General features: G+C 35.3%; 1 protein-coding gene across 7 annotated transcripts in view; it reads left to right on the forward strand.

Moving 5' to 3' along the window:
• The window catches only part of CEP83 (centrosomal protein 83), a 125,856-nt gene that overhangs the window by 39,870 nt on the left and 59,088 nt on the right, over positions 1-26,898 (forward strand). For 6 of the 7 annotated variants that reach the window (XM_087449107.1, XM_087449108.1, XM_087449104.1 and 3 more), the window contains 4 exons: positions 6,315-6,587; positions 7,049-7,199; positions 15,275-15,367; positions 17,304-17,435. In XM_087449107.1, the coding sequence (XP_087305233.1) occupies positions 6,415-6,587; positions 7,049-7,199; positions 15,275-15,367; positions 17,304-17,435 (549 nt within the window). In that variant the 5' untranslated portion in view covers positions 6,315-6,414. Of the gene's footprint in view, positions 1-5,729; positions 5,747-6,314; positions 6,588-7,048; positions 7,200-15,274; positions 15,368-17,303; positions 17,436-26,898 lie in introns of those variants that run through there. The other variant, XM_087449106.1, reaches the window with a different exon arrangement.

Consider the following 26,898-nt stretch of genomic DNA (forward strand, 5'->3'; position numbering starts at 1 on the left):
ACGTCTGGTGTCAGGGTTTATGGATTTGGGCCGTTCTGATAGGTGCGTAGTGATATCTCATTGTTTTAATTTGCAGTTCCCTAATGACATATGATGTTGGACATCTTTTCGTATGCTTATTTGCCATTTGTATATCTTCCCTGGTGAGATGTCTGTTCAGGTCTTTAGCCTAATTTTTAATCTGGTTGTTTTTCTTATTGTTGGGTTTGAGTTCGTATATTTTAGATAACAGTCCTTTATCATATGTGTCTTAGCATGTATTTTCTCGTAGTCAGTAGCTTCTCTCATTGTTTTGACAACGTCTTTCATAGAGTGGAAGTTTTTAATTTTAAGGAAGTCTAACTTGGCTATTATTTCTTTCATAGATGTTGCCCTTGGTGTTGTATCTAAAAAGCCTTTGTCATACCCAAGGCCATCTAGATTTTCTCTTATATTATGTTCTAGGAGCTTCATAGTTTCACATTTTACATTTAGGTGTATGATTTTCATTTTGAGATGATTTTTGTGAAGAGTATAAGGTCTCTGCCTAGATCTACTGTAGATTTTTTGTGGATGTTTTTTATCAAATTGAGGAAGTTTCCCCTCTATACCTAATTTATTGAGAGTTTTTATCATGAATGGGTGTTGGATTTTATCAAATGCTTTATCTGCGTCTGTTGATCTGATCATGTGATTTTTCTGCTTTAGCCTGTTGATGTAATGGATTACAGTAATTAATTTTTTGAATGTTGAACCAATCTTGCATGCCTGGAATAAATCTTACTTGGTCATGGTGGTATATAATTCTTTTTATACGTTGTTGGATTTGATTTGCTAATATTTTGTTGAGGATTTTTTGCATCTGTGTTCATTCATCTTTTAAAAAAAAACTCTTAAAAAAGGAGATAACATTCTTAGCTCAGGGCTATACAACAGAAGACTGCAGGCCAAATTTGGTCCATGGGCTATAGTTTGCCATCCCCTTTCCTAGAGATCACAGTATGCATCCTTGACTTATCAAAGTGTAATATTAATTGATACTTTTAGCCTTTTTCTGTATAGTGCAAGGATTCTACAACACTTGTAATTCTACCTCTAGTGACTTATATACCATTTATATCATGAATTTTAAGCCTATATTTGTTAAAATCCCACAAGATATTATTTTATGCAGTCAATACTCAATTGGATTATGCACATATTTACAATTTTCATTTATCTTCCTTTATTTATGCTTTGTCAAGTTCACATCTAAGATAATTTCCCTTGTGTCTGAAGGACTCTTTTACTGTTTCTTTTAGTGTGCATCTTCTGGGATGAATTGGTTTTGTTTGTCTGAGAATCTATTTTACCATGATTCTTGAAAGATTTTTTTTTGCTATATTTATAGAATGTAAGTTTGGCAGTTATTTCCTTTTAACACTGTAAAGGTAATATTACATTGTATTCTGATTTTCATTATTGAAGTCAGTTCTTTTTGTTGCTAATTTGAAGGCACTGTGTTTCCTTTTCTGGCTGATTTTAAGATTTTCTCTTTGTTTTTGGTTTTTATCTGTCATAATGTGATGTGCCTAGGTGTGGATTTCTTTTTATTTATGTGCTTGAGGTTTGTAGGACTTTTTGAATCTGATATTTGATATTTTTCATCAGCTTGGGGAAGTTGTCAACCATTTTTTTTTGTTTTGCAAGTATTGCTTCTGCTCTGTTTTCTCTCTCCTTTCCTTCTGGGACTCCAACTACATGTCTGTTAGAATGACATTTCAATTTTATTCTCTGTATTTCTTTCCTTTTTTTGTATTTTCCATCCTGTTTCTCTTTCTACTTTATCTTGAATATATTCTTTTAACTTATCTTCCAATTTCTTCTTAAACTATGTCTAATCTGGGCTGTTATACCTGCTCATTAAACTCTTAATTTTGTTTATCATATTTTTCTGTTTAGTTTTCATTGGGTTCTTTTTATGATTTCTAATTCTCACACAAAATTCTCACCCTCGTTTTCTGTTGCCTAGTACACAATAATAATAATAAAAAATTTCTTTTAGAATCCTTGTCTGATAACTCGAATAGTGAGATCCTTGTGTGTCTATTGTCTGTTGTTTTTTGTGGCTTTAATTCATGTTGCCTTATCTTCCTGTGGACTTGGTTTTTTATTTTTATTGTCACATAGTTATTTGTAAAATTGTTTTTTAGAGCAATTTTAAGGCCTAGTCTAATGTCTTTCTTCTGAATTCCCTTATTCCTAAGTGATAGCCTTTAAAGGCTGTATCCAAAATGAAGGGCGTTCACCAGGGCTTCTCCACTCCTTGCTGGTCCAGTCTTTCTGTTTTTGAATTTGAGGACTGTCAGAAGACATTCAGCCACCCAGCCACCTCTCTGGAACTGGCAGATGCCTCCAGGGGAAAGGTGGTCCCAAATGTCCGTCTCATCTTTCTGCACCCGCATCCTCCCCTGTTCCCATCTTAGTAAATGTTTGTTCTCTTGTTAGTTTTCTAACGCCTTCAAGCAGCTTTTTAAAATACATACCCAGTTTTTCTTGTTGTCCTTAGCAGGAGGCTTGATTCAAAATACCTAATCCTCTATTACTGGAAATAGAAGACTGTCTTCAAATTTCTTGGTAGAAGAGGTAGATAATACATTTTCCACAGTGTTTAAGGTAATTGAGTTGGGGTTTTCTGTTTTTAGCTAAAAGCCTCCTTGTGTCGTTAGTATAAAAAATAATTCTTTCTTTGTGACCCTGAATATACAATGGTGGAACCACTTTTGAAGGTCAGAGAAAGAATTGTTATATGATGCCTAACTATGATACTAGATATCTGTTTGGAGGACTACCATAATTATATTTTACAAGATTATCATCGATAAATTGATTACTACTGAACTGGAGAACTGAATATGTTATATGTGCAAAATAATAACAGATATAAAATTCATTCTGACTTTGGTAAGACTCACACAAATAGGCAGATTGTCTTCTGTGATTCTTAAATATTCCTAGAGGAGAAAATCCTGAAAAAGGCTATTGGCAAATGCAACCCAGGGGCTCATAACTTTTGAGTCAAGAAGTTCTTTCCAATAGTTTCTCTAACTGTTGCATTTAAGCCTATTCATATCCAGTCATCACAGAAATAGAGAACAGTTAGTGATTATAGGCCATACTATAGTCTATTTTCATTAGTGTAGGATTCATAAACCAAGACAAAACCTGCATGAACAAAGGCGTGATATGCGTGTTTGTTTAGGGGATGGCTGGAGTAGATGGCTAGATTCTTGGCAGATGGTAGGAAATGAGACTGAACAAGGTAGATTGCACTGATTGTGTAGAGACTTGAAATGCTGGAGTGTTTTAACTTTGTCTCATGTATAGGAGCTTTTGAGTGAGAGTGAGAAGTCAAATAAAAATTTTTTAATATTAATCTGGCAGTGCTCTGTAGGGTAGACCAGAGAGAGAAAATATTGGAAGCAGGGATAACAAAAAGCTCTAATAATGATGTAGTTACAAGGTGATAAGAGCCTGAGTTTTTGTGGTTAAGTAGGGCTGGAGAAAATGGAATACAGTTTAAAGGAAGAGTATTTGGTGTTTATATATGGCAAGCTGAGAGAGAGAAAGCAGAGAAGGCTTTGGGGTTGTAAGTGTGGATGAATGATGGCGTAATACTGGTATCAGTACCAGAAGCCGGAAAGTCAGGAGGATGAAGGTAGATCGAAAGCAAAGATGATGAATTTGGTTTAAGATAATTTGAATGTAGTGTGATAGCAGGATTATTCATTTTCTGAAAAATTTTTGTAATTATTAAAAAGAAAATTTAACAATAAAATGTTGAAAGTGCAAGGTGCCCTGTGGGGAAGTCCCCCTGTTATGATTTTCCCAGAAGTTACCACTATTATTAGCTTGGTATATATTATTTTACTCTCTTTGTGAGTGTCAACATATGTGTGTGTATATCTGTCATTCATACTCTACTTCATTATGCTGTGGGGACAGATCTGACTTATCCTTTTTAATGCATAGTATAGATATACCTTTATTTATGGAAGTTTAGGTTATTTCTGATTTTTCATTTTTTAATTGAAAACAATGTTGCAAAGAAAATTCTTATATAATTATCTTTGGGTACTCATCCAGCTGTTTTCTTAGAATAAATTCCTAGAATTGGGCCAGGAGATAAGCAGGTTTATCATTTTGATACAAATAACTTTTCAAAAAGGCTAGTATTGATTTGTGTGTGCAAATTAACAATGTGATTATTTTGTGTGTGTGTGGGGGGGGAAGTATATCATGCATTTGGGTGTGGTACCTACTGGTGATGTGTGATGGTGTATTTTAGCTTTGTTAGTCACTAAAATTAATATATAAAAAGGTAATGAAACTGCAAACATCTTCTTGGAATGGGAGAAATCCTCCTGGTTTGGGAAAATACGAGAGAGCAATGTGCATATGTTTGCATAGGAACTAGAACTGGAGATGAAGTAATGGTGGTGGTGATTGAGAAAGGGATATCCTGAAATTAGTGAAGTCCTGAAAAGTACTTCTAGTAGATTTTAGTGCCAAAAGGGAAGGGGAGAGATCATTTTAACTTTGTTTTCTGAAAATGTTCAGGTCTTAGTGAATTTTGTTTCCATAGGGACTTAACTCCCATTTTAAAGTAGGAGTCAGAATATTACTTTATTGTCAATTTAATGAGAATAAAAAAGAAAAAATACTCATTTTAGCTTGGAAATCTTTCTTTCACTAGTACTAGGACCAAAGGGTAGTTCTTGATTTTTCTAATGTAGTTGAAGCTTTTTAGATCATTAAAATTAAAATACTTTAATGCCTTTTGATGGTTTTATTAGAAAGTATGAGATAGGTTGTATGTTTCTAACTTTAAAATTAAGTTGGGAGCCAGCCCTGATGGCCTAGTGGTTAAAGTTCTGCGCTCACTGCTTCGGCGGCCCAGGTTCGCTTCCTGGTTGTGGAACCATGCTACCTGTCTGTCAGTTGCCATGCTGTGGTGGTGGCTTGCATAGAAGAACTAGAACGACTTACAATTAGGCTATACAACCATGTACTGGGGGGGCTTTGGGGAGGGGAAAAAAAAGAGGAAGATTGGCAACAGATGTTAGCTCAGGACAAATCTTTAAAAAAAACAATCAAGTTGGATCAAAGAGCAGAATCAAAATTACGTGCCAGTTTTATGATCTAATTCATTAATTCCATGGCAAATGTATACTCTTGACAGGATAATGTGGCATCTGCTACAGACAGTGCACTCTGCATTTGCAAAGGTTGAATCCTGGTGGCCATCTAATGTAACAGTAAGGAGTAAAGTATGCCTGAAGGACTTTTCCCCCCTCTATTAAAATATAATTTGACAGGAAACCAAAGCAACCCCAATTTTAGTTAAAAGTCTTATGTAATATGCAGACATAACATTAATTTATCAAAAATGGTGTATTTCAAGCAAGACTGAGTAATTTAATGGTTTGCATTTCAAGCAAGACTGAGTAATTTAATGGTTGGTTTGCATAGGCTAAAAATCTTTTCTTGTAGTAAGTAAAGGTAATTCATGATACCCCATGACTAAGGGAGATGCTATTAGGAAAAAATATATATAATAGTCTTGAGAAAGATTAATGAAGTTAAAGGGGACAGAATTAACTTTGATTAAAATTCTTGTTTTTAATTTTTTACGATAAGAATTTTCATTCTTTATCTTTTACTTCTAGATACAACCAACATTTAGTTACTTCATAATCCTGGGTCGGTGCTTTTGGGGATAGCTGAGGTGATTTAGTTTTCTGTTCTTAGCACAGTGCATAACACATAGGAGGTGACCAATATTTATGTGTTAACTGATTTCTCATCTGAATCTGCAGCCTGAGTGCAGTTCACCTTGTGTCAAATAAAAGATCCTTCATAGCATTAATCACAGACATCGTTATTTGCTGCAGATCATCTTGGTGAAGACTATGATTCTCCCTAGCCACTTATCAAGTTACAGAGGCTTTTCCCCTGATTACAGAGTATGGGTTTTGTACCAGGATCCACCCTTGAAGTTTACCCCAGTCTTTAGGAAACATCTGTGGTTCGTGAATACAGGAGTACCTAGACTGGAAAAGTCAGTACTTCTAGTTAATACTTTAAGATGTGACCTTGATGGTCACAGAAACTTTGCATGGAAGTAAAAAAAATTTGATAAGGTATGATTCAACTTGATTCTTGAATTTTGTTTTATGAATCATTGAAAATCTGAAAATTGGGTTTTGTTATAGAAATAAGGAGAATAGTAAGTGATAAAAATTTAATATTGAAGGAATTCACTGATCACTAATTAAGTGTATTTCTCTGCGCAGGTATAATTTGGCCTCCTGAGAGTCTGTCTTAGCAAGAAGGAAGTAGAAAATACTCTGGAAAGAAAACTAAGACAATAAGAAAGCCAGAACTTATTTTTACATGGTTGTCCGTTCACTTACCAATATGGACACTTTTCCCACCACTTTACCTCCTGGTGGAGACAGCGGGCTGACAAGTTCTCAATCTGAGTTCCAAAAAATGTTAATTGATGAAAGGTTACGATGTGAACATCATAAAACGAATTATCAGACTCTGAAAGCTGAACACACAAGGTAAATTACTTAAAATTGCAGGTGAGAGGCTTGATTAAAAACAAAATTTTTTTTTGTCTGAATGTTTGCTCTGGCATATACAGTACAATTTTATTTTGCAGTATATACATTTAAAACTTTTTTAATACAGTAAAACTTTTGCCTTAAAATTACTTTATGCAAAACTAAGCATGTATCAAGTGGGTTATGAATTTATAAAAGTCTTGTTTTGAAAGTAGCAAGACCTATAAAATTAAATGTATCTAGGTGGCTAAATGTGTTTTTTCACCCTCATAGTAAAATTGCATTCACAAACTAGTATTAATAATTAAATGAAACTCTGTAAAGAAAGATATATGCAAGTTTAATGGAATGTATAATCTTAGTCTTATTCTGTAGTGTTGGTTGACTTGACATAAAGTAATGAGATTAGAAAGCAAAGGATACACTTAAAATTGAACTCTTTTTTTTTTAAAAATCAGGTTGCAAGATGAGTACATAAAGTCACAAAATGAACTCAAGCACCTGTTAAATGAAAAGCAGACTCACCAGGAAAAATTTCAGCTGCTGCTTGAAGAGCTAAGAGGGGAATTAGTAGAAAAAACCAAAGACTTAGAAGAAATGAAGCTGCAGGTAAGATAACATAATTTGAGTTAGTGTAAAAGTAGTCAGATGTTTAGTGGAAGTAAGTAGTTTTAGTAAATTTGGTAAATTCTCTCTATATTCTTAATGAGTATTTTGCTGTATCTGCAGGTGGTATAATTTAATCTTCTTTCATTTATTCTAGAATGTTAGCTACCATGTAGGGTTTAGCCATGAAACTGTTATTTTATGTAATTTGTATTATATTACCTGTTCTAATTTAAATAATATTTCACTATTTAGAATAATTTGGGGAAAGGCCAGTTTGAATTGATAAAAATTCAGAATTAAAGAATATTTTTTTAAAGGTTTATTAATTTTCCTTTATTGTAACTGAAACTGAGCTAAAAAAGACTAATAGTTATTTTTAAGGGGCTTCTTAAAAGATTCTGTAAAAACAAGTGCACATAATTTATGTGCACAATGTAAGATAAAGGGAGTTTCTAAAGCAAAAGATAGTTGGTACTGAAGTACTGACTACAGTGCCTTTATATATTCTTCACACTATTCATTTTTCATTTGCCTAGAGCAAAGCTAAACTTCAGCACCAGCAAAACTTACTATAAATTTCAAATTAGTAGGTATTAGTCGTGATATTTTCCTGTATTTAATATTGAATAGCACCAACTGTGTACTTCTGCTCATCTAGTGCTTGGTACAAATAATAAAGTATTATTAATACTAGAGTCATAAGTTGATAGGTAAAAAGACATCTTTCAAGTCATCTAGTATGGCATATTGCCCAAGTCATGGATTCCTTTGACAGCAGTGGTGGAAGTTCGTCATTCAGTATCTTCTTGAAATCTTCCATTGTTGGGAACACCACCACTAAGCTTGGGTTGGAGCCTCCACTGTGCTTACTTTTTCATTCCTAGGTATATTTAGGACGTCTAAACAAACAAAAACCTAAGAAATGTGAGTTGAAGAGGGAAATGTAATTTAAGCTTCTAGAATTGGTAGATTAATATTGAGAGGCCTATGTGAATGGAATCTGTGAGCACTGAACCTGAGGTATTCAAGGTATTCAATTACATTGCATGTAATTACTCTGTTTCTTGAGGGTAACATCTGGACATACTTGTTTGTACTAAGCACGTGCAAACAGTAAGCTTAAGAAGACTGGAGTGGCTATATTAATATCAGATAAAATAGATTTAAAGACAGAGTATCACTAAAGATAAAAAGGATGTTTTTATAACAAAAAAGAGTCAATTCACCAGGGAAGTGATGACCTTCAACAAACAGCTATGGTTCTATGCCTTAGTTTTCTCATGTGGTAAAGGGGATAAAAGTGTTGTTACCTATCAGGGGTTTTTGTGAGGACTAATGAGATAATATTTATATTTTTAGGATAGTGTCTGGCGCATAGTGCTCATAAATGATGGTCATTTTTATTCTGTGTGAATGTAGGCTCCATGAGGGCAGGAACTCTTTTTCAGTGTGTCTCTAGTGCTCAAGATAGTACCTAGCAAATATTTGTTGATTGAATGACATGAATGAATAGAAAAAATGAATGACTCAAAATTGTTGTTCTGTTCATATACATATAATGTTGCACTTCTTGTCTCATAGGTACCTAGAGCCTCAGTGTCTTAGAATTGATAATCATCTAGTTCTCTTTCACACCTGTTATAAATTGAATTGTTTCCCCCACAAAAATATGTTGAAGTTCTACCGCCTAATACGTCAGAATGTGGCCTTATTTGGAAATAAGGTCTTTGCAGATGTAATTAGTTAAGATGAGGGGTCTTACAGAAGTATGATGGGCCCTTAATCCAGTGTCACTAGTGTCCTTATAAGAAGAGAACAGACCCAGAGATAGAAACACATGGGTTGAGGGGGGAGGTGGGGATGGGGAGAATGTCCTATGATGACAGAAGCAGAGATTGAAATGCTGCAGCTGCCAAGGAACACCAGGAATTGCCAGCACACCACCAGAAGCTAGTACGAGGCAAGGAGGGATTCTTCCCTACAGTTTTCAGAGGAAGCATGGCCTAGCTGACACCTTCATTTTGGACTTCTAGCCTCCAGAACTGTGAGACAGTGACTTTCTGTTTTAAGACACCCAGTTTGTGGTGTTTTGTTATGGCAGCCCTAGGAAGCTAATACACTATTCAAAGCAAAGTTCTTGTTTGGAACATCTATGACACAGGGCTCTTCATTCTCTGCTTCAGTCCTTTCAGTGCTAGAGAACCTAGTGAACTTTTAAAGTGATCCAGTTCCATTTATGGATTGGAGTATGTTAAGCATTTTCTCTCTCATATTGAAATGAAATCATCTTTGTAGTCTCCTCGTTGGGTCTTGTACTGTTCCTTGAATCTACAGAAAATAACTTTGGGCATTTCTCCATGTGATAACTTCCCAAGTGTTTGCTAACAAATGTAATTTATCTGGTAAAGTTTCTATTTTTCAAGATAAATGTCACGTAGAAATCAGGTATGTTTATCTGGCAAAAGTAAGCTAAAAAACATCTGTACATATGCATATTGAAGCAATTTAGCTATTTGCTTTAGTGAATGTTTGCAATTTATACAAATTGTGAGTTGAATAAAGTTAAATTCAACAAAGTAAGATCAGCAAGAAATATTTCAGTGAAGATTTATGAAAGATGATTATTAAAATATACATGTATTGTCTACCTGCAAAATGCCTTTTCTGAGTTAAGATTTAATATCCCTTTGGCTTTTATATAAAATTAGATAAAAGACATTTATTTAAAGAATATTTCTGTGTCACTTGTGTAGTTGTAGTGAATGGGAATAGTGCCTGGCTCATAGGATGATTGTAAAGATGAAATGAGACAATGCGTAGAAAGTATTGTTATAGTGTTTTGATGTAGTAAGTTAGAACACGTTAGCTATTATTATTATATTGTTATTATGTTCCATGTTAGCAAAACCTTTTGTTTTAAATATGGGAGTCATTTGGGGGCCGGCCCCGTGGCTTAGCGGTTAAGTGCACGCGCTCCGCTACTGGCGGCCTGGGTTCGGATCCCAGGCGCACACCGACGCACTGCTTCTCCGGCCATGCTGAGGCCGCGTCCCACATACAGCAACTAGAAGGATGTGCAACTATGACATACAACTATCTACTGGGGCTTTGGGGAAAAAAAAAAAAAGGAGGAGGATTGGCAATAGATGTTAGCTCAGGGCTGATCTTCCTCACATAAATAAATAAATAAATAAATAAGGGAGTCATTTGATATTTTTCTGATAAAAAATTTTAAATAATTACTTTACCAAAAATTTATATGCTTTCTTTGTTCCAGGCAATGCAAACTATATAACCCAGTATTTTTCCCATTTTACTTGGCCGCTAGGAAGCTCAGAGTAAAATTTATTACTCAGTTTCAGTCATTAGTTTGTTAAGAATCTCTAGCACAACATTTGCCCTCTTAAATTAAAACATTTTTTGATAAATTTTGGTCTGTTTCATATTATTAATATGACAATTGTTGGAGTGTTACAGATTTGTTTTTATAGATTTGATATAGGTAATGACACATAGACTGTGGTATGATAAAGTGTTCTTGTAAGTTTCTTTTGAGACAAATAGTGGCAGTATTCCATTAGAAGTCTAACATACAGCATAATTTCCTCCTAAAATGGCGTGGGAAAAGTCCTCTATGTCTTTGGTGTATGTGTGCTTTGGGGTGGGAGGAGATAGATTTTTTTATGTGTGTGCTTGTTTTTAATAAGATTGTTAAGGGATAAAGAGTCTCTAAGATATTTTTCTTTATCAGAGACCTCATAGATCTCAAGACTCCCGTGTAGGTACCACCAGTTCATGTTCTTTTTTGCTTTGTGTAGATCTGTATTTCCTTCAGTATCATTTTCCTACAGTCTTAAGGACTTGCTTTAACATTTCTTATAGTGCAGATTTACTGTTGAGAAATTTTTTCAGCTTTTATATATCCAAAAAAATTGTTTTTAAAGATATTTTTGCTAAGTATTGAATTCTAGGGTGACAGTTTTTCCCCCAGTACCTTAACAATGTTGCTCTTCTGTCTTCTCGCTTATGTTGTTTCACATAAGAAATTTGCTGTCATTCTTATCTTTGTTCTGTGTATGCAATGTGTCTTTTTTTCTTGGCTCCTCTTAAAATTTTCTCTTTGTTGTTGATTTTGAGTAATTTGATTGACATGCCTTTGCACTTTCTGGGCGTGGGGTTTATTGAGCTTCTTGGGTCTTTGGGTTTATAGTTTTCATCAAATTTAGAACATTTTTGGACATTACATCTTAAAATATTTTTTTCTGCCTCCTCTTTCATCTCTTTTGGGGGGAGTCCAATATCAGGCCATTTCAAGTTCTCCCCTAGCTCACTGATGTTCTGTTTCTTTATTTTAATCTTTGTTTGTCTCTTTGTTTCATTTTGGATAGTTTCTGTTGTCATGTCTTCAAGTTCTCTGATGTTTTCTTCTGCAGTGTCTAATCTGCCATTAATCCCGTATAGTGTATGTTTCATTTCAGAAATTGTAGTTTTTATCTTGAAGTCCAATTTTGGTCTTTTTTTGTATCTTCCTTATCTCTATTTAACATGTTCAACCTTTTCTCTAGCTTTTTGAACATATGGAATTCAGTTGTAATAATTATTTTAATGTCTTTACTAATTCTAACATACGTATTACTTCTGGGTTGGTTGACTTTTTTTTCCTATTTATTCTGGGTAGTATTTTCCTGCTTCTTTGCATTCCTGGTAAATTTTTATTGGATGCTAGATGTAAATTTTACTTTGCTGAGTGCTAGATATTTTTGTATTCTGATAAATATTCTTGAGCTTTGTTTTAGGACACAGTTACTTGGAAACAATTTTGTCTTTCTGGTTGTTTTTAAGATTTGTTAAGTGGGAGCAGATTAGTGTTTAGAGTAGTGCTTATTATTTCCCACTGCTGAGATCCTTCTGAGTACTCTAGTTACATCTCTATGAAATGAAGTTTTTCAGTCTGGCTTTTGGAAAAAAGAACTATTCATAGCTCTGTGTGAGCTCTGAGTAATCATCCCTCTAATCTCTGATCTGTTTAGGTGGTTCTTTTCTTGGCCTTAGATGTTTTCCTTACATGCATGTGCTGGTCAGTACTCTGCTGAATGAGTTGAGAGGAACCTTGTGCAGATATTCATGATTTTCTTTCTGTGCTGCCCTCCTCTCTGCTACCCTGTCTTGTGACTCTAGCCACACTAGTCCCCTGGATTCTCAGTTCCACCTCCTCAAGTCAGGGAGTCCATCAGACTCTGTCTGGGTATCCTTTCCTATGCCATTGCCTGGAAGCTTTCACAAAGCTCACCTTCTGTTTTCTCTCAGCAATCTTTGTTGCTTCATTATGTCCAGTGTCTTCAAAACACTTGTTTGATTTTTGTCCATTCTTTGATTTGTTTCAGGCAGGAGAGTAAATCTGGTCTCTATTATGCCACCTGCTGGAAGTGGAAGCACTTTTATTTATTTTGTTTTTATTATTATTATTATTTTTTATTTTATTGAGGTCATGATGGTTTATAACATTGTGAAATTTGAGGTGTACATTATTATTTATCAGTATTCTGTATAGACTGCATCGCACTTACCACCAATAGTCTAATTTTTATCCATCACCTTATGTATGTGCCTCTTTACCCCTTTTGCCCACTCCCCAACCCCCTTCCCCTCTGGTAACCACTAATCTATTCTTTTTATCCATGTATTTGTCTTCCTGGAAGTAGAAGCACTTTTATTTTTAATTAACTTTTAATTATGAAAATCTCAAACAAGTACAAATGTAGAGTGGTGTGCTGCATCCCCATTTACCCATCACCCAACATCAGTAATTACCATTTCTGAGCCATTCTTGTTTTATCTTCTGACCTACCCCACCCCCCTTCTGTCCCTCAACCCCTCTGGATTATTTTGAAGCAAATTGTACTAACTCAACCCTAAATATTTTAGTATGTATCTCTATTATATGCCAAGGCAATCCCTCCTTTAAAAGCATAGCCACAATACCATTACCATACCTAAAAGTACTTCTTCCTTAATACCTCTTAATATCACATCTTTGTTCAGATTTCCTTAATTTTCCCTTTTTTGTTTTTTTTTTGCTTTATTGTTTATTTGTTTATTGTTTATTTGCTTGTTTATTTTTAAAGTTGGTTTGTTTGAAACAGGATCCAAGGAGGGTTTACCTATTACTCTCCTCCTTTTAATTATCACCCCTTCTCAGTTTGGACTCTTGATACTATCACCCAAACTCTTGACATCATAAACGAGATTATAATAAGGGCTTTCTATCTGGTTTCTCTAGCTCCATTCACTGCCTCTCCTTCCCACAGCCACCAATTCTCTCCCACCAAAGCTTTTGATCTGTCTTGCTTCTTCCTAAAATATAGATACCGTGATGCCATTCTTAAGCTTCAAAACCTTCAATGAATAAGCAAGGTGCATAAAAATGTGTATAGTATGCCTTCTTTATATAAAAATTAAAAGTGGTATATATGCATGTATATCTATAGATTGTTTTAAGAAGAATACATAAGAAATTACTAACAGTGGTTGTTTCCTAAGAGGGTAACTGGATGACTGAAGTGAGAAGAAGGCTTAGTTTTTTAATATTATGTATTATTTTGTTTGAGTTATTTTATTTATGTGATTATATTCATTTTAAGTAAAAATAATTTTTTTAAGTAAATACTATTGAATACTAAGTAAATTATAAGAGTATGAACCCTGGTATTCAGGAACCTTCTACTCTGTGGCTTCCATCTTTTTCCCTTTTGTTCCCAGCCAGGATGCAGCTTTCCTAGGTGGCATTTGGAAATGTGTCAGCGTGGCCTTGGTGTCACAGTATCTAGAGATTGCTACCAGCATTAATGCACAAGGACCCAGGATTCTAAATTTCCTGTAGTGCTTAGCGTGGTCCCATCCAAAATGCCTTTAGCTCACCTTTGAGGATCATTTTTCTCTCCAGGGAATTTAAAATTTTATCCATTCTTTGGTTTTGGGTTCTCCCTAAAGCTTTAGTTTTCCCATTCCTTTGGTTTGCCATTCTCTCTATCCTAAATATCTTTTCCGTTCGTCTTTACCTGTCTGGTAAGCCTATATTGCCTATTTTCATAGTTATTTGTATGTGTAAGTTATTGTTCATATGCGAGTTTAAACTTCTTATGGGGAGAGAGTTGCTTCCTGTGAGTTTTTGTGATCTTTAGAAGGTTAGACTGTGTGCTTCCATTTCTGTAAAAAGGGATGATAATGTAGCTACGTTGTGGATTGTTGTAGGGATTAAATAAATTAATGCAGGTAAGGTATTTAGAACAGTATGTTATGTAGATTATAGTATGTTGCACAATGCTTTACATATAGTAGGCATTTATTCAGTAAAACGTTTGGAATATTTGGAGTATTGATGAATAAATGAATGAATTAAACTGAACATTATTCTTAGTTTTCAGAGATTAATGTAAATACAAACTAGGTTTTTTTTACAACTAGTATTCATTCATTCATTCATTCAAGGAATAGTTATTGAGTGGTTCCTATATGCCAGACAGTAGTGTGAGGTGTTAGGACACATGGTGAATAAAGACTGTGTGTGCCCTTAAGGAGCTTATATAAATATTTGATTACTTATTGAAATATGAGTTGAGAGTATAATAGGGAAGAGCCTAAATTAGTTTTGGTGGTCAGAGTAAAAATCGGCTTTTTCTGATTGAAAATAAGTGAAGAATTCTCTGTGGTATATACCAAATTATTACACCTTTATTTTGCTTGCTTTAGAAAATAAACTATCAGCCATTGTATGCAGCATGATAACCTTAGCTGCTAATGTAGTTATTCCTAACAATTAACAATAATAATAATCAGAGACTGTCATGACCTCGTGTTTTCACATCTCTGAAAGCCTGAAATTGAGATTCTCCAAGTATTGTTTCAAATGATGGTTCTACTTATATAATGATTACTGTAAAATTAGGTATATTGTGATATTTCTGTCCATTGAATTTCATTGTCATAATTGGGAGAGGCTTTGAAATTTGGCAAATTCTTGATTTTAATGTTTGTGATTTCATATTTAGAATTGTTTGTATTTCTGTACATATTAGGTATTAACTCCACAAAAGTTGGAATTGTTACGAGCCCAAATACAACAAGAATTAGAAACTCCAATGAGAGAACGTTTTAGGAACCTGGATGAAGTAAGTAATTTATATAGAAGGAACTATGCATTTTTCTTCACGTGACTATGAAAGGCTTGATGAAAAGCATCATTCCCCTACTCAAAAACCCTGCAGTAGCTCCCTTTCTTACTCAGAGTCTTTATAGAGACCTTTAAGGCTGCACAGGATCAGATCCCATTACCTCTCTGACTTCCTTTCCTCCATTCACAGTGGCCTCCTTGATGTTTCTGGGGCACTCCAGAAATGGTGCAGTTCAGGAGTCTTTGCTCTAGCTGCTACTTCTGCCTTGAACCCTTTCCTTCCAGATATCTCTTGGCCAACTTCCTCATCTCTTTTAAGTGTTTGCTTAAATGTCACCTTCTCAATGAGGCCTACTTTGACCAACCCCGCATCCACCCAGTATTGCAGCCTACCTTTCCCATCTCTCCTTAGACCTTTGGATCCCCATTTACCCTGCTCTACTTTGAATTTTTTTCTAGTACTTATCATTTTCTAATATGGTATATAATATTTATTGTGCTTATTTTTTATTTTCTGTTTTACCATCTCTAGAATGTAAGATACCTGAGAGGAGGAACCTTTATCTGTTTTGTTCAGTTATAGTCCATGTTCCTAGAATAGCTCCTAGCATACAGTAGGTGCTCAGTTAATATTTGTTGAATGAAAGAATGAATTTCATGCTCAGAAAAGTAAAACTTTGTTACAGTTTTTTATCAGATTGAGATCAGTCTCCTTATATGAAATGTTGGTAATAATAAGACTAAATGTTTAATAAAGGGAACTGGAAAAGACAGCAGATATTAAGTATATTAGGTACTATGCTAGACATTTTTTATGTGTTACCTTGTTTAACAAATATACTGGGCCTTACACACTAAGTATTGTCCCCTTCAAAATGGACCCCTTTGGAAAGCTGTAGTCTAGTGATGCTGTCACTGCACAAAGCAGTTGTGGAATCTCTTTTATAAATGGCTTACTGGCTGGATAAAGTCATCTTTAAAATATCCTTCTGGTGGATAACCAAAGGATATCCAAAGAATTGTGCTTTTGGAGTAGATTTAGATTTAATTTTTGGATGTAAATAAAATCACTTAGACCTCAGGTAGGTGATCAAGTTAAGTAAAAACATTTTTTAAAAAAAATTGAAAGAAAGTATGTCTCTAATAAAATCATAAAACCCATTTTCTTGGTTTGTAAACTGGCCTAGAAGAGAAATCTTTCAACTGAAGATTTACAGTGAGCTGAGTATTTTAGGAGGCATGCTTTCCTTGTTACTTGATTTCCTGATGGGTGTTCAAAGATGTCTTCTTCATCTTTCTGCTTTATTGCCTAAGTTCTTATCGAGATTCAGAATGCCAATAACTTTTGTAGTGTTAGGAAGCAGATTTGGAGCATACTAGGGAGTTGCATGTGTTCCTGCTTAGTCAGGAGAGTTGGTGCTACATGTATTCTCCAGACTAGTGTGTTGAGTTGAACTATCATTGTAATATTTGATTGAACCTTAAGTTACTGTACTAAATATTCAAATAGTCTTTTATCTACTTTGAATTCATCTGTCTGACTTTTAGGTGGTTTTATATTTTACTCTGGAATTAATTTTTTTAATCTAACTATATTTTGAAAGGTGTGCTACTTTCTTAAATATTATTTTATTAAGCCCAGAGGTAAAAATTTTTGACATGCTATAAGTTTTTATCATTATGAGAATCAGTGAGGATATAAGGTTAGTTGAATGGTAATTTGCTTTATCAGGAATGTGCTAATTCTGTATGTAGGATACTTGTCAGGAGAGCTTTTCAAAGGCTTATTTATAGTTCTGTTAAGCTTATTTTTTACTTTTAGAATGGCTCTCAATATAATACAATTTAAAATTCTATTTGCAAAAGTGATTTTTGGAGTGGATACAAATTTCATTTATAAATTGGTGATAAATTGTAATCTCCCTTTAATTTAGGAAGTGGAAAAGTATAGAGCTGAATATAATAAGCTTCGCTATGAACATACATTTCTCAAATCAGAATTTGAACACCAGAAAGAAGAATTTGCACGTATTTTAGAAGAAGAAAAAATAAAATATGAATCAGAGGTGAGTGATTGATTATACTAAGTTAGTCATTAGACTTCTAGTCAATAAAATTTTATGATTTTTTTTAAAATCCCACCTTAGAGTGGATTGTATAATTATGTTTTATTAGTTAATGGGGAAGTATTTGTCGTAAATCTGCTCTATAGCAACGCTTTTCTTATGAATCTTCTTTTTTGGCTGTTAGATTTTCCTATTCTTTTCCTCCTTTATTTTGCCCCAGTCAATGGAGGTAGTCTCTTTTCTCCCATAGGCATCGAGACAGACTTCTCTTTGTAAATATATTTTGTATGAGTCCTTATTTAGCACTGTCTCCCTCTATTTCTTAGAGCCAGACCACCTTCAGGAGAGCCCTGGCTGTCAGCCTCTGTACCTCGTTTCCACTGATATAAACAAGGGGTGTGTATACCTTAGGGCGTGCCTGTCACCTTCAAGAAGTGTACTTGGTTCTTTCTCACGTCTGCAATTGCAACATTCTCTCTACAGCATGCATCCCTACTCTGTCTCTATTGCTTTTGGCAGCCTTTCTACTCATTTTGTGGTTTGTCTCCTAATTTTGCCAAAAATGGGATGTATATTTCTCGTTTTTTATGTTACTTTTAGATGATTTTTCAAGATGGAAAGAGAGAAATACCATTTTTATCCTGCTGTATTCAGCTAACAAATCTAATGCTAGTTGAATTTGTAAAAAAACAAAACAAAACAAAACAGATTGTCTGTAGTTATGTGAAACATTCTAGGGAGAGACACATCTGCATTATGTATTTATTGCGTTGTCTTTATTCGGAATTAAGATTTAAAGTATACTCACCTTCCTTTGCCAATTACTAATTGGATCAAACTGATTTATTCTTATTAGTGAGCAAACTGTTCCTTGATTGTTCGATATATAAGAAAACTGTATGAACTTTGGATCATTTCAGTCCATTAATAATACAGTACCAGAAAACTATAAATATTTATACGTCTGTTTCATTAAGAAAATTCTTTACAGCTTTAAATGCTTCATTTGTGTATGATCTCTCTTCTATTAGAATAGTCAGTGAGATGAGGCAGGACTGTCTTATTTTCTCCATTTTAAATGAGGACACTGAAGCACAAAATAAGTGACTTGCCCAAAGTCTCATAGGAAGTCAGCAGCCAAGTTAACAGTGGAACTCAGCTACCCCAACTCCCAGTTTTAAGTTTGAAATTATCAATGATTTGAAGTTGCCACGCTAATTAGGGCCCATCCAACAACTGTAATTTCATCAAGAGATCAAATAATGTATACTGTGTGATTATGAAAGGCTTTGAGTCTGTAATTATGACAGACTTAAAGGAACTACATATGAAAATTTTCTTGTGGAAAATAGGAGTGATAAAGATTTCTAGCCTAAAATGTAGATTTAGTATATTGAAGAGTAACTGTTGAGGTTAAGGATAGTGGTGCTTTATTTTGTACTTCACTTTTAAATCTAATGTTGATGTTTATCTGGTAGTGATTATTTGTATTCTCTAGTTTCTTAGTTTTATTGTTTTTTTAAAGAATGAAAGCTGCATCTGAAATCTGATGACTAATCTGTTCTGTTTTTCACCCATGAAAGAACAAATGATATTCATTAAAATTTTTTAGAAGTCAGTGGCGTCACCAATTTTCATAATTGGAATGTCTTATGACAGTCTTAGAAAGCTGAAGATAAACAGCTAGCTAAGAAGCCATAATTAGTAGAGGTTAGAAAAGTAAAACTTTCTGATAAGACTGAAGGTCTTTTCTTTTTACTTCTCAATTGTTTATACAGGAACAATATTAATTAGTGGGTATTTTGGGTATTTGCTTTTGTTCCATTGCTAATTTTTTATACTTGGGTTTTTTTTTTTTTGGTGAGGAAGATTAGCCCTGAGCTAACATCCAATGCCAATCCTCCACTTTTTGCCAAGGAAGATTGGCCCTGGGCTAACATCGGTGCCCATCTTCCTCTACCTTGCGTGTGGGATACCTGCTACAGCATGGCTTGACAAGCAGTGCGTAGGTCCATGCCCTGGATCTGAACCTGCAAACCCCAGGTCGCTGAAGCAGAGCATGCGAACTCAAACACCACGCCACCGGGGTGGCCACTATACTCCAGTTTTTATATACAATAACAGTAAAACCTAGTGAGGTGATTGTGGATCATGAAACAGCAATAAAACTTCAAAGTAAAGCCTACTCTTGCCATCTTTTAATTTTACAATTTAAACTGGTGTAAAATATATTCATTTATACTAAAATGCTAGTTTCGTACAGATGAAATCCTGAAGTACTAATATATTAGTTTTGTACAAATGAAATCCTGAAGTTGCATATATAGTTGTTATTCAAAAGTGGTGCTATTGTGTTTTCATTGTGTTATTAGGACTCTAATTTTATATTATTCTGCAAATAGTAATAAAGAGCAATACAGAGTTTTAGGTACAGGTGATTATACTGGTAGACTGAATGAGTGAAAGAAGCAAGAGTAATTCGGTGGGGAAGTATTAAGATCTTGAGACATGGACAGTGAGCACTGCATCATATGAAAAACGGTCAAGAGTGACATTAGTATTAAGTCCCTAAGATTATTCCATCATGGTCTGCAAACTGAGCTCTACCTTTGCTTTTATTGGGCTGGTGAGAAGCCAAAGTGTCTGTGGCAAAAAGGAGAACTTTTCCGGGTCCCTGTTACACGTGTTAGTTTTTTGTTAGAGCACTGGTAGCTGATAGTGCATTTCTAGTTTTGGTCCTTATCCTGACGCATGTGTCAGTAGACATCATGAAACCTCAAAAAACACATCGTTTTTTCCTGGTAGGTTCTGACGTTCTTTCCAGAGTGCTGCTTTAGGCCCAGTGGGTTCCTTTATCTAAAATATTGCAGGTTCTCTGACTTGAACCCCTCTTAGATTACTCTGAACCACATTACAATAGGCAGAAGTCTCCCAAATTAAATTACCTCACAGTGGGAATTCCCTGGGATTATTTTGGCGACCTTTTAGAAGGGCTTTGTGAAATTTTACTCATTATGATTTTCTGTGTAAATGCAGTTTAGAATATCTCAAAAACTAAACTTTTTACATGTAAAATTTAAAATGTTTTAGATGTTCATTTAATGTGACATCGGGAACTGACTTAACTACTGTGTGCATCAGTGTCCTAATCTGTAAAATGGTGTTAACAGTAGTACCTATCTCGTGGAGTTGTTGTAAGGATTTAGTAAATTAATGTGTGAGTGCTTAGCCAAGTACCTACCATGTAGGAAGCATTCAGTAAATGCTAGCTATTCTTATCATTATTTAAAATTCCACGTCCTCAAATTTCTTGAGTATGTATGTGATCCTCTTCTTTACTTTAGCATGCTAGAGTTTTCAGTGTCAGGTCTGTACTTGGATACTCTAGATAGTTTGAGGGCATTTCTCATTACAGTGCCTGTATCCCCCCACCTTCATCTCCCTCCCAGCATTCTGACTGCTCCAATTTCAGGTGCTCCCTGCCGTGGCTTTTTTTAATTAGTCACAATTTTCTTTTACTATCTTCATGACCAAGGTAACTCTCGGGGCCTAAAAAAGGCATATGTTTTATTATTTCTGTTCTCTTGTTCAGTCTTAGTAGAATTCTTTTTAAGACACTAAGTGAACATCACTTCATTTCCCAACAGTTCTTGTATCCCATATCCTAATCTGTCCATAACTATGTCTGGGGGCAAGAACATAGTTCTAAGAACTGCTTTCTTCCATGATTATCTTTCTCTTAAAAAAAAATAGGGGAGGGGCCAGCCCAGGGGTTTAGTGGTTAAGTTCACGCTCTCCGCTTCGGCCACCCCGGGTTCGGATCCCAGGCGTGCACCGACGCACTGCTTATCAAGCCATGCTGTGGCGGCATCCCATATAGAGTGGAGGAGGGTGGGCACAGATGTTAGCCCAAGGCCAATCTTCCTCAGCAAAAAGAGGAGGATTGGCAACAAATGTTGGCTCAGGGCTAGTCTTCCTCACAAAAAAGAAAAAGGGATATAAAGAAAGGAGATGGTAGCTTCCAAAATTACATTAACATATGAACTTTAAATCTGTAAATAATTTAAGTGCTACCTTCTTAGTGTAAGTAAATGACAAAATATTTTTGTATTCCATCATTAATATAGGAAAAAAATCAATTCTAGTACATATAGGAGAAAGTGGAAAAAGGTAAACTAACTTGATTTTAAAAACTAAGATCTAGGAACTTGAAACTTCATGTGCAGAATGTTTATTACCATAATGCCTGACATATAATAAATGCTGAAATTAATGGTATTATTACTGTTAGTACCTGACAGCATTAATTATAGTGCTAATTATCATATAAATATAGCAGATATTTTAAAATAGATTTCAGATTTGTAAATGAGAATCTGCGGAAGTTGAAGAAGTTAAAGAAAGACATAGAGGCAAGACACAAATTCATATTTAATTTATTGAGAGAGGCACTTTATACATACTTCTTTGAATTTGTCAACAACCCTAGGAATTAGATAATAAGTATCCCCATTTTATAACTAAGAAAACACTCATTTATGAGGAAACACTCATGAAGCACTGAGAGATTGGTCCAGGTTCATACATCTAGTATGTAGTAGAACCAGGATTCAAATCTAGGTAGTCTGGGGTTTCTGCTTCTGGCCATGATACAGAATAGGAACTGAATTTACCCTAAGGCCCTGACTAAAAACTGGGGCAAAATACAGGAAACAATGGTTTTCAGACACTGGAAAACAGGCAGTACAAAGTGGTGATCCCTGAAGGAAGGAAAATAAATGAAGTGAGCCCCATCTTATGTCCACCAGTGTGGAAGGGCTCCCCAATGCATGCTGCATTGAGTAGAAGACTCAGAAGGATTTTACCTTAGTAGTAGGGCCAAATTAGCTCTAGACTAAAGGCTACTCTGGTCCTGCGTGACAAGTGTAAAAGCAAGATTTGAAAGGATCTAACTATTTCTGAGTAACTTAACTGCATAACAGAACAAAGATTTAAAGGTATGTAAAGGAATACAAAAGAACCCAGCACCAAAAAAACGTGAAATTGACAATGACTGACATCCGGTAAAATGACTGGCAGCCCAAATGGGTTCATAGGAGAATTCTGCCAAATATTTAAGGAAGAAATTATACCAAGTCTCTACACTCTCTTCAAGAAAACAGAATCAGAGGGAATACTTCTTAACTCATTCCATGAGGCCGAATGGCCTCATACCTAATACCAAAACCAGAGACCTTACAAGAAAAGAAAACACAGAGCAATATCTCTTGTGAATAAAGATGCAAGAATCCTCAACAAAATATTAGCAAATCAAATCAAACAATGATTAAAAAAGAATAACCATGAACAAGTTGAATTTATTCCAGGCATGCAAGGCTGGTTCAACATTAGAAAATAAATTAATGTAATGAATCACATCAGTTAGGCTAAAAAAGAAAAATCACACAATCATATCAATAGTTGCAGAAGAAACATTTAACAAAATCCAATACCTGTTCATGATAAAAACTCTCAGCAAACTAGGAATACAGGGGAACTACTTCAACTTGATAAAGAACAGCTACAAAAAACCTACAGCTTTCATCATACTTAATGCTGATAAACCAGAAGCTGTCCCACTAACATCAGGAACAAGGCAAGGATGTCCCCTCTTACCACTCCTTTTCAATGTTGTACCGGAAGTCTCAGCTAATACAATAAGACAGGAAAAAGAAATGAAAGACATACACATTTGGAAGGAAAAAATAAAACTGCCTTTACTTGCAGATACATGATTATCTATGTAGAAAATCTGAAACAGTCAACAAAAAACTCCTGGAACTAATAAGCAATTACAGTGAAGTTGAATGTACAAAAGACAATCACTGTGCTATATAACAGTAGTGTACAAGTGGAATTTGAAATTAAAAACACAATATCATGTACGTTAGTATCCCCCCAAATGAAACTTAGATATGAATCTAAAACAATATGTACAAGGTCTATATGAATAAAACTACAAAACTCTGATGAATGCAAAGAAGAACTAGATAAATGGAGTGATAGTCCATGTTCATGGATAGGAAGACTCAGTGTTGTCAAGATGTCTCTTCTTCTCAAGTTGATCTATAGATTCAGTACAATCCTGATCAAAACCCCAGCAAGTTACTTTGTGTATATCAACAAACTGATTCTAAAGTTTATATAGAGAGACAAAAGACCCAGAATAGCCAACACAGAATTGGAGAAGAACAAAATTGGAGTACTGACACCATCTGACTTCAGGACTTACTGTAAAGCTATAGTAATCAAAACCGTGTGTTATTGGCAAAGACTAGACAAATGGGTCACTAGAACAGACCAGAGAGTCTAGAGATAGACCCACACTAATACAGTCATCTGGCCTTTGACAGAGGAGAAAAGGCAGAATGGAAAGTCTTTTCAACAAATGGTACTAAAACAATTGGACATGTACGTGCAAAAAAGTGGATTTAGACATAAGCCGTACACCCTTTACAAAAATTAACTCAAAATAGATCATAGACCTAAATGTAAAATTTTAAATTATCAAACTCCTAGAAGATAGCATAGGGGAAAACCTAGATGATCTTGGGTTTGGTAATGACTTTTTAGGTACAGCACCAAAAACATGATACATGAAAGAAATAATTGGTAAGTTGGACTTCATTAAAATTGAAAACTTCTGCTCAATGAAAGACACTGTCAAGAGAATGAGAAGAGAAGCCATAGACTGGGAGAAATATTTGCTAAAGACACATACTTGTTATAGGACTGTTATCCAAAATATACAAAGAACTATGAAACTCAACAATAAGAAAACAAACAACCTGATTTAAAAATGGGACAAAGATCTTAACAGATATCTCACTAAAGAAGATATACAGATGGCAGATAAGCATTTGAAAAGATATTTAACATATTGTCATTAGGCATTGCAAATTAAAACAATGAGATACAACTATACACCTATTAGAATGGCCAAATCCAAGACACTGACAATACCAATTGCTGATGAGGATGTGGAACAATAGGAGTTCCCACCATTGCTGGTGGAAATGCAAAATGGTACAGCAACTTTAGAAGACAGTTTGGTAGTTTCTTACAAAACTAAACATAATTTTACCATACTATCCGGCAGTTGTACTCCTTGGTATTTACCCAAAAGAGCTGAAAACTTACATTTGCACAACAGCTTGCACACAGATATTTCTAGCAGCTTTATTCCTAATTGCTAAAACTTGGAAGCAACCAAGTCCTTCAGTAGGTGAATGGTTAAATCAACTGTGGTACATCCAGACAATGGAATATTATTCAGCACCAAAAAGAAATGAGCTAGCAAGCCATGAAAAGATATGGAGGAACCTTAAATGCCTATTGCTAAGTGAAAGAAGCCAATATGAAAAGGCTACATACTGTCAGATTCCAACTATATGACATTCTGGAAAAGGCAAAACTGTGGAGATATTAAAAAGATCCGTGGTTGCTAGGGGTTAGAGGAGAGGGAGGGATGAATAGGTAGAGCACAGAGGATTTTTTAGGGCAGTGAAATGCTTCTGTATGATACTATAATGGTAGATACATGCTAATATACATTTGTCAAAATCCACAGAATGTATAACACCAAGAGTGAACCGTAATGTAAACTATGGACTTTTTGTCATAATGATATGTTGGTATAGGTTCATCAGTTGTGACAAACGTACCACTCTGGTGTGAGATGTTGATAGTGGGGGAGGCTGTGGATATGTGGGGGCAGGGACAGATGGGAACTTTCTGCTCAATTTTGCTGTAAGCCTAAAACTCTCTAAAATATAAAGACTTTTAAAAAAATGACTGGGCATGCAAAGAAGCAGGAAAGTGTTTTTTATAATCAAGAAAAAGATCAATCATTAGGAACAGACCTAGAGATTACAGAATTAGTAGACAAAGTCAGTTATTAAATCATAAAAATATATTCCATATGCTCAGAAAGTTAAGGAAAACCTCGAACATAGGGGCTGGCCCCATGGCTTAGTGGTTAAGTGCGTGTGCTCTGCTACTGGCAGCCCGGGTTCGGATCCCGGACGCGCACCGATGTATTGCTTCTCCACCCATGCTGATGCCATGCCCCACATATGGCAACTAGAAGGATGTGCAACTATGACATACAACTATCTACTGGGGCTTTGGGGGAAAACAAAAAAACAAGGAGGAGGATTGGCAATAGATGTTAGCTCAGAGCCGGTCTTCTTCAGCAAAAAGAGGAGGATTAGCATGGATGTTAGCTCAGGGCTGATCTTCCTCAAAAAAAAAACAAAAACCTTGAGCATAATGAGAGAATTGGAAAATATTTTAAGAAAGTATCCTAGTGATGAAAAAGACAACCTAAATGGAAAATACACTAAAAGTGGATTAGACACTGCATAAGAAAAGGTAATAGCTAAATTCATGATATAGCAATAGAAACTATCCAAGATGAAATACAGAGAGAAAAAGGATAGGAAAAAAACAAATATAGCTCATAGTGGGACGACATCAGATAATTGAAATTCTAAAAGGAGAAGAGAAGAATAGAAAAAAAAAATTTTAAGAAATGATGGCCAGATTTTTCAGATTTCATGAAAGCTATAAACCCACATATCCGTGAATCTCAATTACTACATGCATAGAAAACATGAAGAAAACTACACCAAGGCACATAGATTCAGATTTCTTACAACTAGTGATAAAGAGAAAAATCTTAAAAGCAACCAGAAGACTTCTGCTTCCAAGAAGATGGAGTAGGTTTACTTTTTCCTGTTCCCCCTGGTAAGTAAAACAAAAAACTCTGGACATTATATGTAAAACAAACGTAAGATACTGAGAGATGGAGAAAAGGCATAACAGCTAAGGACCTTGGGACCCAAGGACTGACTGTGGTATAGTCCCTGGGTTTTCATTTTGCCTTGTACATCCCAGACTTGATGCTGAAGAAACCAGCAACTTGGCACGGACAGTAAAAAGCCCCAACACAGGCCTCTTTTCTTTAGGCAAAGCACTAGGAAAAGAGCAGCCTTTCTATCCTAGTTAATTTAGGTAATAACAATTCTACTCCAGCCAAACACTGCAGTAAAAACTGGCCCACCCATGCTGGCAAAGGCCAGTGGAACACCTAGAATTCCACCTTCCCCAGGCTCTAATGAGGAACTCTGTAACTCCCAGCCAGGATGATACTGGGGAAGGCCAGGCAGGGAGCCAGGACCTGCATCCCCACTTGGCAATATAACAAGGGCTCTCACTCCTGCTATGGTGGCATTGGAGACGACATTGGGAGCCTAAATTTCCACCCTCAACTGGCTGTAATGAAGTGCCCTGCCCCTTCCCTGCTTGGGTCATGCCTAGTGTAGGCCTAGTGTAGAATGAGGACTTTCACCACTGCCCAGCCATGTAGTGTCAATGGAAGAGCCCTCATAAGGAGCAATAACAAGACATTCCTACCCCTGCC

This window comes from Ceratotherium simum, chromosome 25 (genome assembly GCF_057802395.1).
Source record: "Ceratotherium simum simum isolate JZ-2026a chromosome 25, ASM5780239v1, whole genome shotgun sequence".
In the NCBI taxonomy this organism is placed as follows: Eukaryota; Metazoa; Chordata; class Mammalia; order Perissodactyla; family Rhinocerotidae; genus Ceratotherium; species Ceratotherium simum.